This window comes from Equus asinus, chromosome 6 (assembly GCF_041296235.1).
Source record: "Equus asinus isolate D_3611 breed Donkey chromosome 6, EquAss-T2T_v2, whole genome shotgun sequence".
NCBI classification, from domain to species: domain Eukaryota; kingdom Metazoa; phylum Chordata; class Mammalia; order Perissodactyla; family Equidae; genus Equus; species Equus asinus.
Window position 1 is genome coordinate 37,482,068 of NC_091795.1, and position 14,699 is coordinate 37,496,766.

General features: G+C 37.6%; 1 protein-coding gene across 2 annotated transcripts in view; it reads left to right on the forward strand.

The window, feature by feature from the left end:
• Positions 1-14,293, forward strand: part of LRRTM4 (leucine rich repeat transmembrane neuronal 4) — a 731,585-nt gene extending 717,292 nt beyond the window's left edge. For both annotated transcript variants that reach the window (XM_070511888.1, XM_044772739.2), the window contains one exon: positions 13,049-14,293. In XM_070511888.1, the coding sequence (XP_070367989.1) occupies positions 13,049-13,270 (222 nt within the window). In that variant the 3' untranslated portion in view covers positions 13,271-14,293. The remainder of the gene's footprint in view (positions 1-13,048) is intronic.
• Positions 14,294-14,699: the final 406 nt, after the last annotated feature.

Here is a 14,699-nt window from a genome sequence, read left to right on the forward strand (position 1 = left end):
AAGTCCCAAAGGGCAAATGAAACGGAAGGCTAGGCACTCCATTTCTTGGCTTCCATGAAGGGTGGGATGGATTGATTGCTTAGTTTCTGTGAAAGCAGCTGTAGCAATGTCCTGCCTCCTCCATGTCCTGGAGCTATGGTCATTCTCTACTGCTCATGATAACTTCAGAATGCTTCGTTTGCCAGAGACTAAGGCAGTGTTGAGCTGACAGTGAGGATAATGACTGAAGAGATTGAAGAAAGGGAAGCCATTCTCTACAAGGGCATGTTTTGGGTGAGTTGGATAGATTGTTAAGATTTTAAAAAAGAGTAGCTTTTTGCAACATAACCCTGGGCAATAGGCAACAGTTAGCAGATGTGCTGATTGTATATAGAAGCTACATGTGGCACCAGACTTTTTCTTGGTGACTTCATAAGCATCCATTCTTTAGATCAGAAACTACCTGATAAGCATCTCACTCTCTCTTTCTTTCCTTGTCATTTTTCATACACCTCCAGTGTCGCGTTTTACCATAAATGATGTTATATTGTAAAAATCTGCTCACATCTGTCTTCCACATTAGACTATAGGTTCTGTAAAGTCATGGACTCCTTTATTCATTCTAATATCTTTAGTTCTCAACACAATGCCATGCATGCACATATTGGGTGGAAAGAAAATGTTTGTGTTCCATCCTAGATCCAGCCTAGGCACATCCTAGTGCCCGTTTGAATTCAAAGCTGAGAATGGATGGGAGACAGTAGAAAAAGTCAAAGGAAAGAGGGGAGTTCCGATTTTGAGGCAAACTCTTTCAAAGAAAACCTAATTCTCTAGCAAATCTCTCTCATAAATTCATATATTTTTTAGCACATATTTATTGACATATTCTAGCCAGACAGCAGCAAACCAGTCAGAAAAGCTCTCTAACCGCATGGAGCTGACATTGCTTATGTTCATGCTTACAGCAGGGGAGAAAACAGACTGTGAAGGGGCAAAGACACACATGATCATGGATATTTAACATTGTGATAAATACTATGAAGAACATAAACAGTGTTGAAACAGGGAACAGCTTACATGCGCCATAGGGATGGGGTGGCATTTTAGACAAGGTGATTAGGGAAGACATTTAAACCGTGGCTCCAAAGATCAGCATAATCCCCCTGCAGAGTTGGAAGAAGGCTCCCAAGGAAAGGGAATGGCAACTACAAAGGCCCAGGTATGGGAACAGGCTTGGCGAGGTTGAGAAACAGAAAGAAGGCGTTTTAACTTCTCCACAAAACAAAACAAAACCTATTTATGGTTACATGACCCATGAACCTTACCTCTTTTACAAAACCACCAACGTTCTCTCGGGCTTTGTGTTATATGCCATCATCCACCCAGGGGCAGGTTCACTGGCTTAAGTGTTGCTTAAGATCTTCACTAAAAGGTCATTGGGCGTTTATTCTGCCAGAGCGTGTTTGATCGAAATGACCTGAATAGTGGCTTCAGAGCTCCCACCTGGAGGTTCAAGTCTGACTTCTAAGTACCAAGGTTGTGTGAGTCCAGCTCTTTGTCTGGGATCCACTGAGCGCTTTAGTCCAGCGTGGAAGCTTGGACTCTTTACAAGGAAATCTGCAATGCCCACTGGCTAGGAGTGCTTTTCTCCCATGGCTTTACTGATTCGGGTTAGGCAGTCTAAAACACAGGGAATTGAATCAGGTTTGTCTCATCCTATCCGTTCTGAATAAGTGACGGGTAAGGAACTTTTATTTTGTTCTTTTTCATATACCCAGAACCTACCACAATGCCTAACTCTCAGTAAATTGACCACAAGTAAATAGTTTTTGCTTTTTTTAGTGGTTGGAAAAAGGTCAAAAGAAGATAAACATTTTGTGACACCTGGAAGTTATACGGAATTCAAATTTTTCAGTGTTCATAAATCAATTTTTATTGAAACAGAGCCTCACTTGCTCACTTGCATTTTTGTCTATGGTACTTTCATCCTATAATGGCAGAGTTTGGTAGCTGTGACAGAGGCTGTATGGGTGCAAGCCTGAAATATTGAATACTGGCCCTTCAAAAGTTTGGCCACCTCTGTGATAAATATTCGCCACATGAGTGAACGAATACATAAATAAGTAAATTATGATGACAAATTCACTTTTAGATAATTACCTCTAAATAGTATAAACTCCACGGCAGAAATCCAGGCATTAACCTAGATCTTAACACATCTTATTTAAACTATAAGACCATTATTATGATTATTATGTTTTTCACTCTGACAGAGTTTACTCATCTGTTTTAACATCTTACCATAGATGTGACATGGGAATGAGTGGAAAAGGAGGCTTCTGAAGGCTAACAGTCTTCATAATACCCACTCTTTTTTTTGTTTCTTTGTTTATAACAGCTTTATTCTTTTTTTTTATTGCAATAACATTGGATTGTAACATTATATAGCTTTCAAGTGTACATTGTAATGCTATTTCAAATTCCGTGTAGATTACATCATGTTCACCACCCAAAAACTAATCATAGTCCATCACCACACATGTGTGCCTGATCCCCCCTTTTGTCCTCCCCCTGCCCCCCTTCCCCTCTGGTAAACACCAAGCTAATCTCTGTTGCTATGTGTTTGTTTGTCGTTGTTTTTATGTTCTACTTATGAGTGAGATCATACGCTATTTGACTTTCTCCCTCTGACTTATTTCACTTAGCATAATACCCTCAAGCTCCATCCATGTTGTCACAAATGGCCGGATTTCATCATTTCTTATGGCTGAGTAGTATTCCATTGTGTATAAATACCACATCTTCTTTATCCATTCGGCCCTTGATGGGCACCTAGGTTGCTTCCAAGTCTTGGCTATTGTGAATAATGCTGCAATGAACATAGGGGTGCATGTATCTTTATGCCCTTGTGTTTTCAAGTTCTTTAGATAAATACCCAGTGGGATAGCTGGATCATATGTTAGATCTATTCTTAATTTTCTGAGGATACTCCATACTGCTTTCTATAGTGGCTGCACCAGTTTGCACTCCCACCAGCAGTGTACGAGGGTTCCCTTCTCCCCACATCGTCTCCAACACTTCTTTCCTGTCTTGTTAATTATAGCCATTCTGACCAGAGTGAGGTGATACCTCACTGTAGTTTTGATTTGCCTTTCCCTGATAGTTAATGATGTTGAGCATCTTTTCATATGCTGTTGGCCATCCGTATATCTACATCAAACTAAAAAGCTTCTGCACAGCAAAGGAAAACATCAACAAACCAAAAAGACAACCTAACAATTGGGAGAAGATATTTGTAAACCATATATCAGATAAGGGCTTAATATCCAAAATATACAAAGAACTCATACAGCTCAACAACCTAATTAAAAAGTGGGAAAAAGATCTGAAAAGAGATTTCTCCAAACACCAGTATTATTTATGCATCACTCTGCTTGACTGTTCTAAAATATATTCAATCAGAATAAAAACTTTCATTGTATTTTCTAAATGAGCTTCTGCTATTTTTGTAATTAAATCTACATCACCATGCTTCTTTTCATTAAGATCAGCCAGTCCCCCAAGAAGTTCTATTTAAACTCTGTTAGAATTAGATTATTCATCTCATTCTATCAAGTATGTGAATGTCCTTCTGGGGTTTTCTTCCTTTTGTGTTTGTCATTTGGTTCTAAACTTTTACCCTGGGATACGCAATTCTCCTTTAAAAAGCTACATGACTGGGGACGGCCCCATGGCTGAGTGGTTAAGTTTATGTGCTTCGTTTCAGTGGCCCAGAGTTCGCCGGGTCGGACCCTGGGAAAGGACCTACATACTGCTCATCAAGCCATGCTGTGGCGGCATCCCACATAGAAGAACTAGAAGGACTTACAACTAGGATATACAACTATGCACTTGGGCTTTGGGGAGAAAAAGAAAAAAAAGAGGAAGATTGGCAATAGATGCTAGCTCCGGGCCAATCCACCTCAACAACAACAAAAAATGACCTGGTCTTAAAGAAAAAAAAAAAAGGTACACGACTACAAGAAATTCAGTCTCCTTATGCATGAATTTCATTTCATTTTATTTTTACATTTTAAAAAAATGTCTAGCTTTTACTGCATACCCACAGCACTATTGAATTGGATGTTTTGGGAGGATCACAAAGGAGTATATCTTCAAAAGCCAAAAAAGTCAGTCACATTTGGATTAGACAAGATGCATGCTCTTGCATAAAACAAGCTACAGATGCTATTAACTATTTAACACAAAACTAAGCAGAATACTACACAAACTCACATGGAAACTAGAAATACGCTACTCCGAACATTGTGGAGAAACCGAAAGTGAACTTGAAAGGAAAACATCTCTAATGCCTGATGCTTGTTCCTTCCTACCATTGGCATTCCTGCTGCTTTTTATTTATTTCCTTTTCTAAATTTCTGAGAAGGGATTACAAAGCAAACCTTAAATTGAATCTGTTTCATGTGCTAAGTTTTGTTTTGGTTTGTTTGTTTTCTTTTGTACGGTTTTGTTGATAAAGTTTCCAGGAGTGGATTTGGGCTCAAGTCATGATCACTGTCTTCTGTTTGAGGAAAGACTTGTCTTCTGTACATCATTGTAGATCACTGAAAACTTCCACAGTTTCTTCTTTAGAGGGGAAAGATGTGGGTTTTGAAATTTCATTGTCTCTACTTTTTATTTAAGTACTTTGGAAGCAAATTTATGTAGATTTCGCTTAAATAGGATGTCTGTCTGCAATGCAGTACTGGGGGGACTTTCCTCTTTCTAATTCAGGGGCCAGAGCTACAGAAGGAAAGCCTTTAGAAGTTAATACTAGCTAATTAATCCAGCTCATTAGCCCCAAACTTCACTGAATGCTGAGAGGACTGCTAATGTAATAAGCTTCCCACTTAATGGAGTCAAACTTAGCTCCAAAGAACGGCTAGTACCTCATTTATTAACTTAATCAGCTCTCTCGACACCTCATAGACAAGGCGTCCTGGCAGGAGAGCTATAAAGATGTAAGTGGATGTTCTCTTCCGTTATCCCACGGCTGACTTAAAAGCTAAAATTTGGACAACCTTGAGTGCACAAATAGTACACATTCCACCTTAAATAAAAACAGAACAATAAAAACAAATGCTACTGTGCAACTTTTATCAGAACTTAACTTTAAAATGGTCTGAATAGTCCAGTCAGTATAAAAAGCCAACATCTAGTGTGTTTAGTATCGAACACTTTACAAGCTGGAGCTTCTGTACGCACTTGAGCCCGTAAACAAATGGAAGTGGGACAGTTATCAATTTGCACCATTATCTTTTTTTTTCTTTAAATATTGTCTAAAAGTCAATAAATTTAATGAGCATATTTAACAAATACTAATAGATTATTATTAAATTTTTCACATTATTACTTATTTAATCTTCAAAGTGGAAGAAAATAAGATTGTCATTGTTCTTTCATTCAACAAATATGTGAATACCTATTAGATACCCAAGCAATGTCTAGATGATGAAATTCAATGAGAATACATTTTAAATTGTTTCTCTCTTCATTCATTTTCAGTAAGTCTTGCCCTTTTCCCTAATCCCTTGGATTTATCATTTTCTCTGGAATTCTTGAATCTTATTTCTGGAGATTCTTCTCTATTATGGTTACTACTTAGGGAGGAAGGTTTTTGTACATGTATAAAGGGTTAGGATGTCAGACCTTGCATGGACCCCCTTTCTAAAGAGAGGTTTCATTTAATGAACCAGTTGATGGTGGGGAGAGAGAGAGAGAAGCTGCTGTTGAAGGCAACGGAAGAACAAGAAATAAAAGGCAGGCAGAGAGGTTTTGTTTCACTATTATCACTTGAAGAACACACCATTTTCTTAAATAGAAGGTGAGTTTTCTGGTTCAGTCGCACCCTTGTTTCGCTCTGTGTTCCACAATGGGAATCCTGGGAGTGAGTCTTTTTCTCCTTCTCCTCTGCCTCTCAAGCTCTCCTTGATTTTACTCATGGCTAGGGAATTGTTCAAAATCCTGCCTTTTCTTCCTTCCTCATCAGTCCTGGACACTCAGATTTGCTGAGTGTTTCATAGTTTACCTTCCCGGGCCTAAAACAACTTTTCTTCCGGTTGCGTTGACTTACATGCCGGTCGATTTCTCTTGTAATCTGTTCACCTCTCTGCTCTATCTTGTGGGAATTTCTAAGAGTTTTTGTTTGGAGATCGAAAAATAAACATCTCTATTTAGAAAAAAACTGTTAATTTGAATAGTAAATTGGAAGGTAGTAATTAGGGCTCAAATTTCCGTCTTGATGCAGAAGAACCGTTATTAACTTTTGAGTCCAGGGTACTTTTTCAAAATGATGTTTTAAAATAAGCTTCATAACAAATGTTTTATAAATAATGTCATATGATGTTGAAAGTTTTACTTTTCAATTAACAGAAACTAATGCTTAGATAATTGGTGTTTTCTAATTAGAATCAAGCCTTCATTAAAAAAAAAGAAGAATGTTTCACTGTAGAATAGGATTCAATAATGTAATTTGATACATTGGTTTAGAATCATTACTCATCTTGAATCTTTTTTATGTTATAAATGCTTTCAGATATTTAAAACCCAAGAAGGCATAATTTATGAAAAGGCAATTGTTAATTTAATTCTCACAGTTGAGAAGGGAGGGATGAAATCATATTTATAGAAACTGTCAATTTTACAACTCAGTCCAATGTCTCATATTCTTTTTGGAATGAGGTGAAGTGGCCAAGCAACTCTGCTTCTCTGCGGCCAGCTGGGGTTTTTGCCCCCGGGCTGAAGCGCCTGTGATGAGCTCCCATGGGCCCTCGGCTAGCTGACAGGTTTAAGATGTCTCAGTTGCTCCACAAGACCTTCTATCCTCCAGTGGTCTAGCCTGGGCTTGTTCGCAAGGTGGTGGCTAGCTGGGCCAGGATCCTAAGAGCCTTGGAACCCAAACAATGTCATTGCCACTATATTCTTTGGCCAAAGAAAGCCACAAGGCAAGTCTTAAAGCAAGGAGTATTTAAGTATTTAAAGCAAGAAGGAATAGACTACTTCTTGGTGAGAGGAGCTAGAAAGAATTGTGGTCATTCAGGCAATCTACTATTGTTGAAATGTGACACTTGGGAACTGTGGCAGTTGTGTGTCCGGTCAGGTGGAGGAAGCAGTTTGGCAGTCAAGATATGAAGAGAACTTGCAGAGATTATCAGGCATGATTGACTGAGGGGACCCTGGTGACCTGTGTGTTCCTGGTTTCAGGTGCTCCTGAAACCTAGTGGAAACATTGCTTTTCCCTCAGTTTAGCTGTTAAATCCTTTCTTGTGTCTATGAGTCAATCAGATCTCCCTTTTACCCAACTAACCTAAATGAGTTGAGGTTCTGTTAGCTTTCCTCAAAATTCCTGAAAAAAAATCTCTACTTAAACTTGTTTACATTTTCTTATTCCCTGTCCATTCTTGTCACAGACTAACATAGTGAGAAGAGTAAAGGCTAAGCTGTATATTCATTTAGCTATTGCCCTTCATTTTTTAATCAAGTTTATTCCCAATAAACCAAGAGTCCATCTTCATTAAGCAATTCAACTATATTGAATTCCTCATCTGAATTTGCAGGATGGTACTTTTTAAATAGTTTGAATACTCAGACACTACCCTTTAATTCTGAAAATTAGAGACCAAATGTCATTTAGGAAATTGAAAATCAACTTTTTATGACTTCAATCGAAAGAACTCATACTGAAACGTGAACAATGTTCATGAAAAGTTAATAAATAAGACTAATGATATTGCATGGTAATTTTAGAATGATCAGGCTATTAAACTACTTATAACTAATACTACTACCTTTGAGAAAAGAGGGCAACAATATTGGAATTTCATGCTCATAACAAGACTGAACTTCAAAAGCCTTTCATGATCACATATATCGAGTCCACTTCACATTGTTCTCACACTTACTTTACAGACACATTCATTTCTCATTTTAAGTATAATTATTATGGATGTAAAATTATGGGATCTGAATCAATTTGCAGACTTTTGCAAGTTTATGTATCCCTCTATAATTTTGCCCTTCCTCCCGAGATTTAAAAATATCCCCTTTCCCTGACTTCTCTCCTTTAATCACTTACACTATGAGCCACTGTGATTGAGAGGAGTGTGTCCTTTTATACTCTCTCCAGCATGTTGGAAAAGAAACACGTTCTGGGAAAAGAGTAAATGATGTTTTTAGAAAACCAGAACATACACTAAGGTTTCTAAGCTTCTGAGCGTACAAAGTAGGACTGAAAATCTCGGTTAATGAGCCACCCTGTGACCCTTCACGTCCTTGCATCTCTCTGAATGGGAACTATAAGACAAAAGATGGGGCACATTTCCAGGAAGGACACTGCCGTGTTGAATAAAACTAGAGTGGGATATTCCTTCTTTTTTGAGAATCAGAGTACTTTCAGAGTTCTCTGAAATTTATAGAGGTAAATGAGGTGTCATTAGTATCCCCATTTTCAGAGATTCAGAGGACGCTCAGGAGGATTAAAGTGATTTATAATTAGTGATAATAATGGCTCCTCCCATTTGTAACCTACTTCAGATTTAGTTATGAAATATGCCTCCATAGAAGTTTATATGCTTCTATAAATGTTTAAACTCAATTTGAGTTAAAGTCTTCATATTCTTGAGACAAGCAAATGACAGAATTTCAGTATAGTATAATATATTCCCCCAATGAAATTCCTTCATTCCATGTACCACACCCATTATCTGTAAATAAAGTGCAGCTTCTGATGCAATGAGCAGTCAAGCATGCAGATAAGGCTATCTGTAAGTAGTGTTGTTGTCTTGTGCTGCAGAATAAAGTCCATCAGAGAGCTGATGGAACACAGGGACCATTTGGAAGAGCTCTAAGAACACATTTACAAAAATACCAAATACACATTAAAGGGAACTTAAGGATACTTTGTTTTGGCTGCTGGAAAGGAAACAATGATACACACAGGGACCCGGGTGGTTAATGTACTGTACATTATTACTATAAAGTACAGTCTCGTAGCTCCTCAGAAACCACAAAGTCAGTTGATTACATGGTGCCTACCGAATAGCCTTAAGAGTAACGAAGCAAACATCTCTGATACCCTTTCAGAGCCTGCCAATTCACTTGGCTTTTAAATTCTTGCTATTGGGCTTCTGTGCAGGAGGGAACTTTACAATGTTTTTTACCTTCCTAGAGGTTCTAAGCCTGTCTCAAATATAAGACAGAAAATGGCAGGAGCCTTGGTTCATTAAAATAAAAAACAAACTGGTCCAACTGTAATAGCAAAGCAAATTTTCTGAATTCAGAGATGATGTAATACATATATCTAAAGGTCTGCCATTAATGCAGGTCCTTTGACATTTGAATCAAGTTAATTTGAAGACAAATACTGCAGTTTCTTAGATGTGAAATTGTTCTTTCCGATTATAGTTCAACTTTAGGGACTTTTATATTGAAAATCCAACAATGTACACATATGTGCTGGTGGTTTTCATCTTTAGATTAACCTGGTTTTCAGAAGGGTCTGTAAGACCCTCTCTCACTCTCCCTTTCACTGTTCAAGCACGTTTGTAGATTCCAGCGTCTTCTCATTGCAGAGAGTGGAGAAAGACAATTCTTGGTGCTACAAGTCAGCGAACAAAACCATAACCCAGGCTTAATGTTTATTTTGATATCTTTTAGTAATTTGGCTAATTTGGAGACAATGAATTATTCCTTTAAATGAAAGTGTGCAACAAATGTTCTATATCCAGTCAATGTTGCTGTCATTGGAAATAATTTGGTGAATTTCTTCTGTTTTTGAGTTATATTATTCCACCTATTAACAACAAAAAATTTAAGAGGGGACTAGGTAATTCTCAGGAAGGTCTGCTTCACAAAATTCTTCCTGCTGAAATGTCAAAACAAAGTGGTTTCATTTCTATGCTTTTTGAGAGTTTTGGTGATCCGTGACACTAATCCCAGATATCTCTACCTATCCGACACACTGCAAAACCCTATGAGGTTTCCTAAAATAGAACTTGCTGACAAACATTTCATGTCTAGACCTGTACTGATTTACTCAGAGAGGTCTATATGAATAAGAAGAAAAAGAAATCACTATAAATTTGGGGCAGATCTAACTTTATATTTAGTATCTGGTACTCAGCCGTGTTGTCTTATAATTTGTTCCTTGCCGTCACTGTCAGCAGAGAAATTAATGTCTAATGTCCAGAACATCTCTGTATCAATCACAACTTTGACCTAGTATGTATTTTTTCTCAGATTTTTTGTAAGAACAGAATTGTACATTCAAGGTTATATCAACATTTGGTTTGATGAGAAATTATCTCTTCTTTATTCTTTCTTAAAAGACTTGCTGAATAATGGTTAATGCCTTCCAGTAGAAGTCAATGTGCCTATCCAAAAAATACAGCCATATGTATTGGTTTAATTTTCTCATTCATTGAGAAAAACAGCGAATTATACATTACAAAAAAAGAGACTAGTAAAAGCATGATGGGAATTTATCCAGGTTATTGCTGATCACATTAAAATAAACTGTATTCTGAATATGTGCTTTGATCATGTATTCTTTAAAAGCAGTTTTTACTGTGATTCCAAGCTAAAAAATATCACAATGTAATTCAATAGACTCACACTCATATGCACACACACAAATTTGAAACAAAAGTTTTATTAAACAAGGTACCCTTACTCATATGACACACACTCTGATACTTTCTATTCTAGTTAATTCAATTTTTAAAATGTTTATCTGGAATCACTAAATTGATTTTATAACCTACTAATGAGTTGTAATCTGCCATGGAAAGGATTGCTTTAATCTTTATCTTTAAAAATGTAAGGAGGTGACTTTTTAATAAGCATAGAGGTGTTAAAAACATAATTCTCATACAAACAGATGGTGAATTTGTGTCAAAATTTTATTTAACACATTAATGAGAATACCAGGAAAAAAACAAGACCTAGCTTGAAGAGCATTTGAAAGATTTATATATTAATAGGAGGAATGGATTTTGAAAATAAGGTTGCTAAGTTCGATATAAGACTGGTTAACTTCCCACAGAACAACTAAGCTACGAGACCTTTGGGGCTTAACTTCTCCATAAAATTATAACAATTTATCAACTCTGAAGTTTAACCTACAGAAAGAGTCAGATATACATTCAGGAGACAGGTAACTTATCTGTTATTTTAACAAAGCATTTATGTGAAGAAGTGCTAAATAAATAGAAAGTTGTTAGCTAAGTTCATGCAAAAGCTCAAAGTGCCATAGTGTAACAGAGACGGCAACTTCAGGAAATAACTACCACCCCTACCCGCTGTAGGACCTGGGGACTAAAGAAGATGTCGGAGTCATTAAAATTAACAAAAGCTTGGAGGAAGGGCTTTGTGGAGATGAACCTCAGACTTCCCTGGTGCTGGAGTGTCTGAGGGGGACATGATGGCATGAAATATTGGAAACGCTGCCAATGTTGAAAAGACTACAAACTAGAATCGCCTGCTGTTGTGGGATGGTGCTGTGACAGCTAGAATGAAGAAGTGTTGTTGGGGTAACTCTGTGGAGCAGGAAGAAGCAGAGAGGAAGCTTGCCATGGGAGCAATTGCCCCTCTCTCCTCTAGCCTGGCCATCTCCCTCCAGTGGGCCCCACTGGCAAAATCTAACAGGGAGCAGCAGGTCAAAGAGAAATGTGGTTTGCACAACCCCAACTCAGCATCATAAATGGAACTACAGAAGTGGGCTTGGAGCCAAGAGACAATAGTTTAAAGAGGTTTAAGTTTAAACCCCTAACCTTACAGGATGGTGAAGCGTTTGCAATTTTATCATCTGTGGACTGTTCAACAGGAGTGTCAGATTGTATCTAGTGGGTTATGAGAAACACTATAGCATGAGATCAAAAATAAAGCAATCATCATTTTCCTTTTTCTAAGCTTGGGCACATTTTTCTTTATCAGAAATTGTAATAAAAACCTGTGGTGGTGTAATAAAAACTATATTACTATAATTTTAATATTTCAGCTTTTCCTATTAAAAGGATTTCTGTAGACTATTATTCAGGTCTATTATTCTAACATAAGACACATATTTGACTTGTTAGCTTGAAATCAATAACATTACATATTACGAACACAAAGATATGCCCACTGTCATGATTCTGGAGTTCTCTTGTCCAGAATTTATAGAACTGATAGAAATGATCTGTGGGAAATTGGGATTTTTTTTTAAATTTAAAATAAAAGATATATATATATGCCCATAACAAAGATTTCAATTGTATATAAAGATATTTTTAAAAGTAAAAACTTTCTCTATGTTTACACTTATATTTACATGAAATGGATCATACTATACATTCTTTTCACTCTAATTTTTTTCACTTAATACCATATCTTGCCATATTTCAATAGATTGCTAACTCTGCAATCTTTGTATTATCTGCATTCAAAGATATGAATGTACATAATAGATTTTAAAATTTCTTGTTGATGGGAATTTAGGTTGTTTATTTCTGTTATGGCCATAGATAGATAGATAGATAGATGGATGGATGGATGATAGGACAAGCACTGAAAAATCTTTATATATGATATCATATATAAAATCACATATGAAAACTGAACTGCCGGGTGGCACAGTGGTTAAGTTCATGCACTCTGCTTGGGCGGCCTGGGGTTTGCCGCTTCCGATCCTGGGTGCAGACCTAGGCACTGCTTATCAAGCCATGCTGTGGCGGGCTTCTCACATATGAAATAGAGGAAGATGGGCACAGATGTTAGCTCAGGGCCAGTCTTCTTCAGCAAAACGAGGAGGATTGGCAGCAGATGTTAGCTCAAGGCTAAGCTTCCTAAAAAAAAAAAAAGAATATGTATATCTGGACAAAACGATATCTACTTAAATACTAACAATATTATTCTGCTTAAAGTTTATTAATAGCTAAATCAGCAGCTGATGACTAAAACAGCATGAAAGAGAACAAAAGACAATACTATGAGTGTCATCTTCTTTTCTGTCCAAAACATTTTTATAATCAGTCTTTCCCTTTCTCACATCCAGATGCCACACCACGTGAAGCCCTTGCCCTATTACAGCTACGACCAGCCCGTGATCGGGTACTGCCAGGCTCACCAGCCGCTCCACGTCAACAAGGGCTACGAAGCAGTGTCTCTGGAGCAGGATGAAACCCCCAGCCTTGAGCTCGGGCGGGACCACAGCTTCATCGCCACCATCGCCAGATCGGCAGCGCCCGCCATTTACCTTGAGAGAATAACAAACTAAGGCTAAAGCCCACTCCTCATGGGGCGCCTTGACGAGGGGAGGGGGGCCTTCATCTTAAAGGAGAATGGATGTCTAAAACCACGCAATCGAACGAGCTCATCGTTCCAGTTAAAACATGACGTAGAGGAAAGAAAAAAACAAAACTGCTTAAAGAGGGCAGCGGTTGCACTCACCTGCAGCGTAACCAGGAGAACTACAGAACTTTCTTTGCTTTAAAACATAAAACAAGCAAAAATGCTCCTGGATGTAAATAGTAAAAGTGTCGAGTTCTTATAAAAATAGATTCCACGCTAGCTACATATAGGTTTGTTTGTATATTTGCTTTTTCTACACTGCATGGTTCCTGGGCTGGAGAACCACACGGGGAAACACCTGGGGTGGGTGGGAAGTTGGGGGAACAATACAGTTTTCCTTGTTAGGTGTGTGTAACTCTCACAGACTTTATTTCAATTGTTTTATTTCATGTTTCCTTAAAAAATGCTGTTTGTTCTTGTTTCGTTTGTTTGATTTTTCTTTTGTTCCTGGTCAAGTGATTCTGTTTGCAATTCTAAACATGGGCATTAAAGCTTATGTTCTACCAAAAGAAAATTTGCTTTACCACAGACGATGAGGAAACAAAGTTGACCACAAAGTTTATTAAAACTACTGGAATGAAAAACCAATAAAATTGGGGCAAATGATCCTTCAAGACACATTGTACACAAGGCAAGGAGTATTGATTTTTTCCTATTGGCAGTCCACACTGTGAGCTCTCTCTGTGTAAAAAGTCTGAAACGGGGACCCGTGAAGACCTCCGATGGAAAAGACCAGCAAGTATTCTCATGTGGGCTAGGCAGATGTGAAGAACAATGGCCATGTGGTCAGTGAATAAAACTGCCAAGCTGACAAATTTCTAAACATATGATAATGTGTAATGTTGCTTTTTAAATTATCAATTAGCTTTTGTGTAGTTTTTATCAATAAAAGAAAAACTGTTGGAGAAATAAATATATTATTTTGTGGTTGGTACACCACAGCCCACCTAATGTTGAGTGCTTTGTCTCTATAATGTGGATCCTTCTAGCCTCTATCAGGGCAATTCAAAAAGAATCAATTCGTATTTTTCAAGTGCCTTCTATGTGTTCTCCCGTCAAGTAGGGAGGCCCTACATGGTGTAGAAAAGAAGTAGGAGATGTGGCTTATGCACTAACTCATTTTATAATTATTTTTTGAGATATAGGATGCAACTCAAGTAAAATTATATAACAATCTGAGAAAAAAGTAAGTATCCATGGAAGGGGTAAACGTTGCGTGATCCAGGAGAGAAAGAACTGTGTGGGAATTGATTACTATCTGAAAGAAGCATAGCGATCACCTATTTTTTATCAAAGGCCATGCCTATGCACACATCCGTTGAACCATTTTCACTTGACTTCTTCAATGCTGTGAT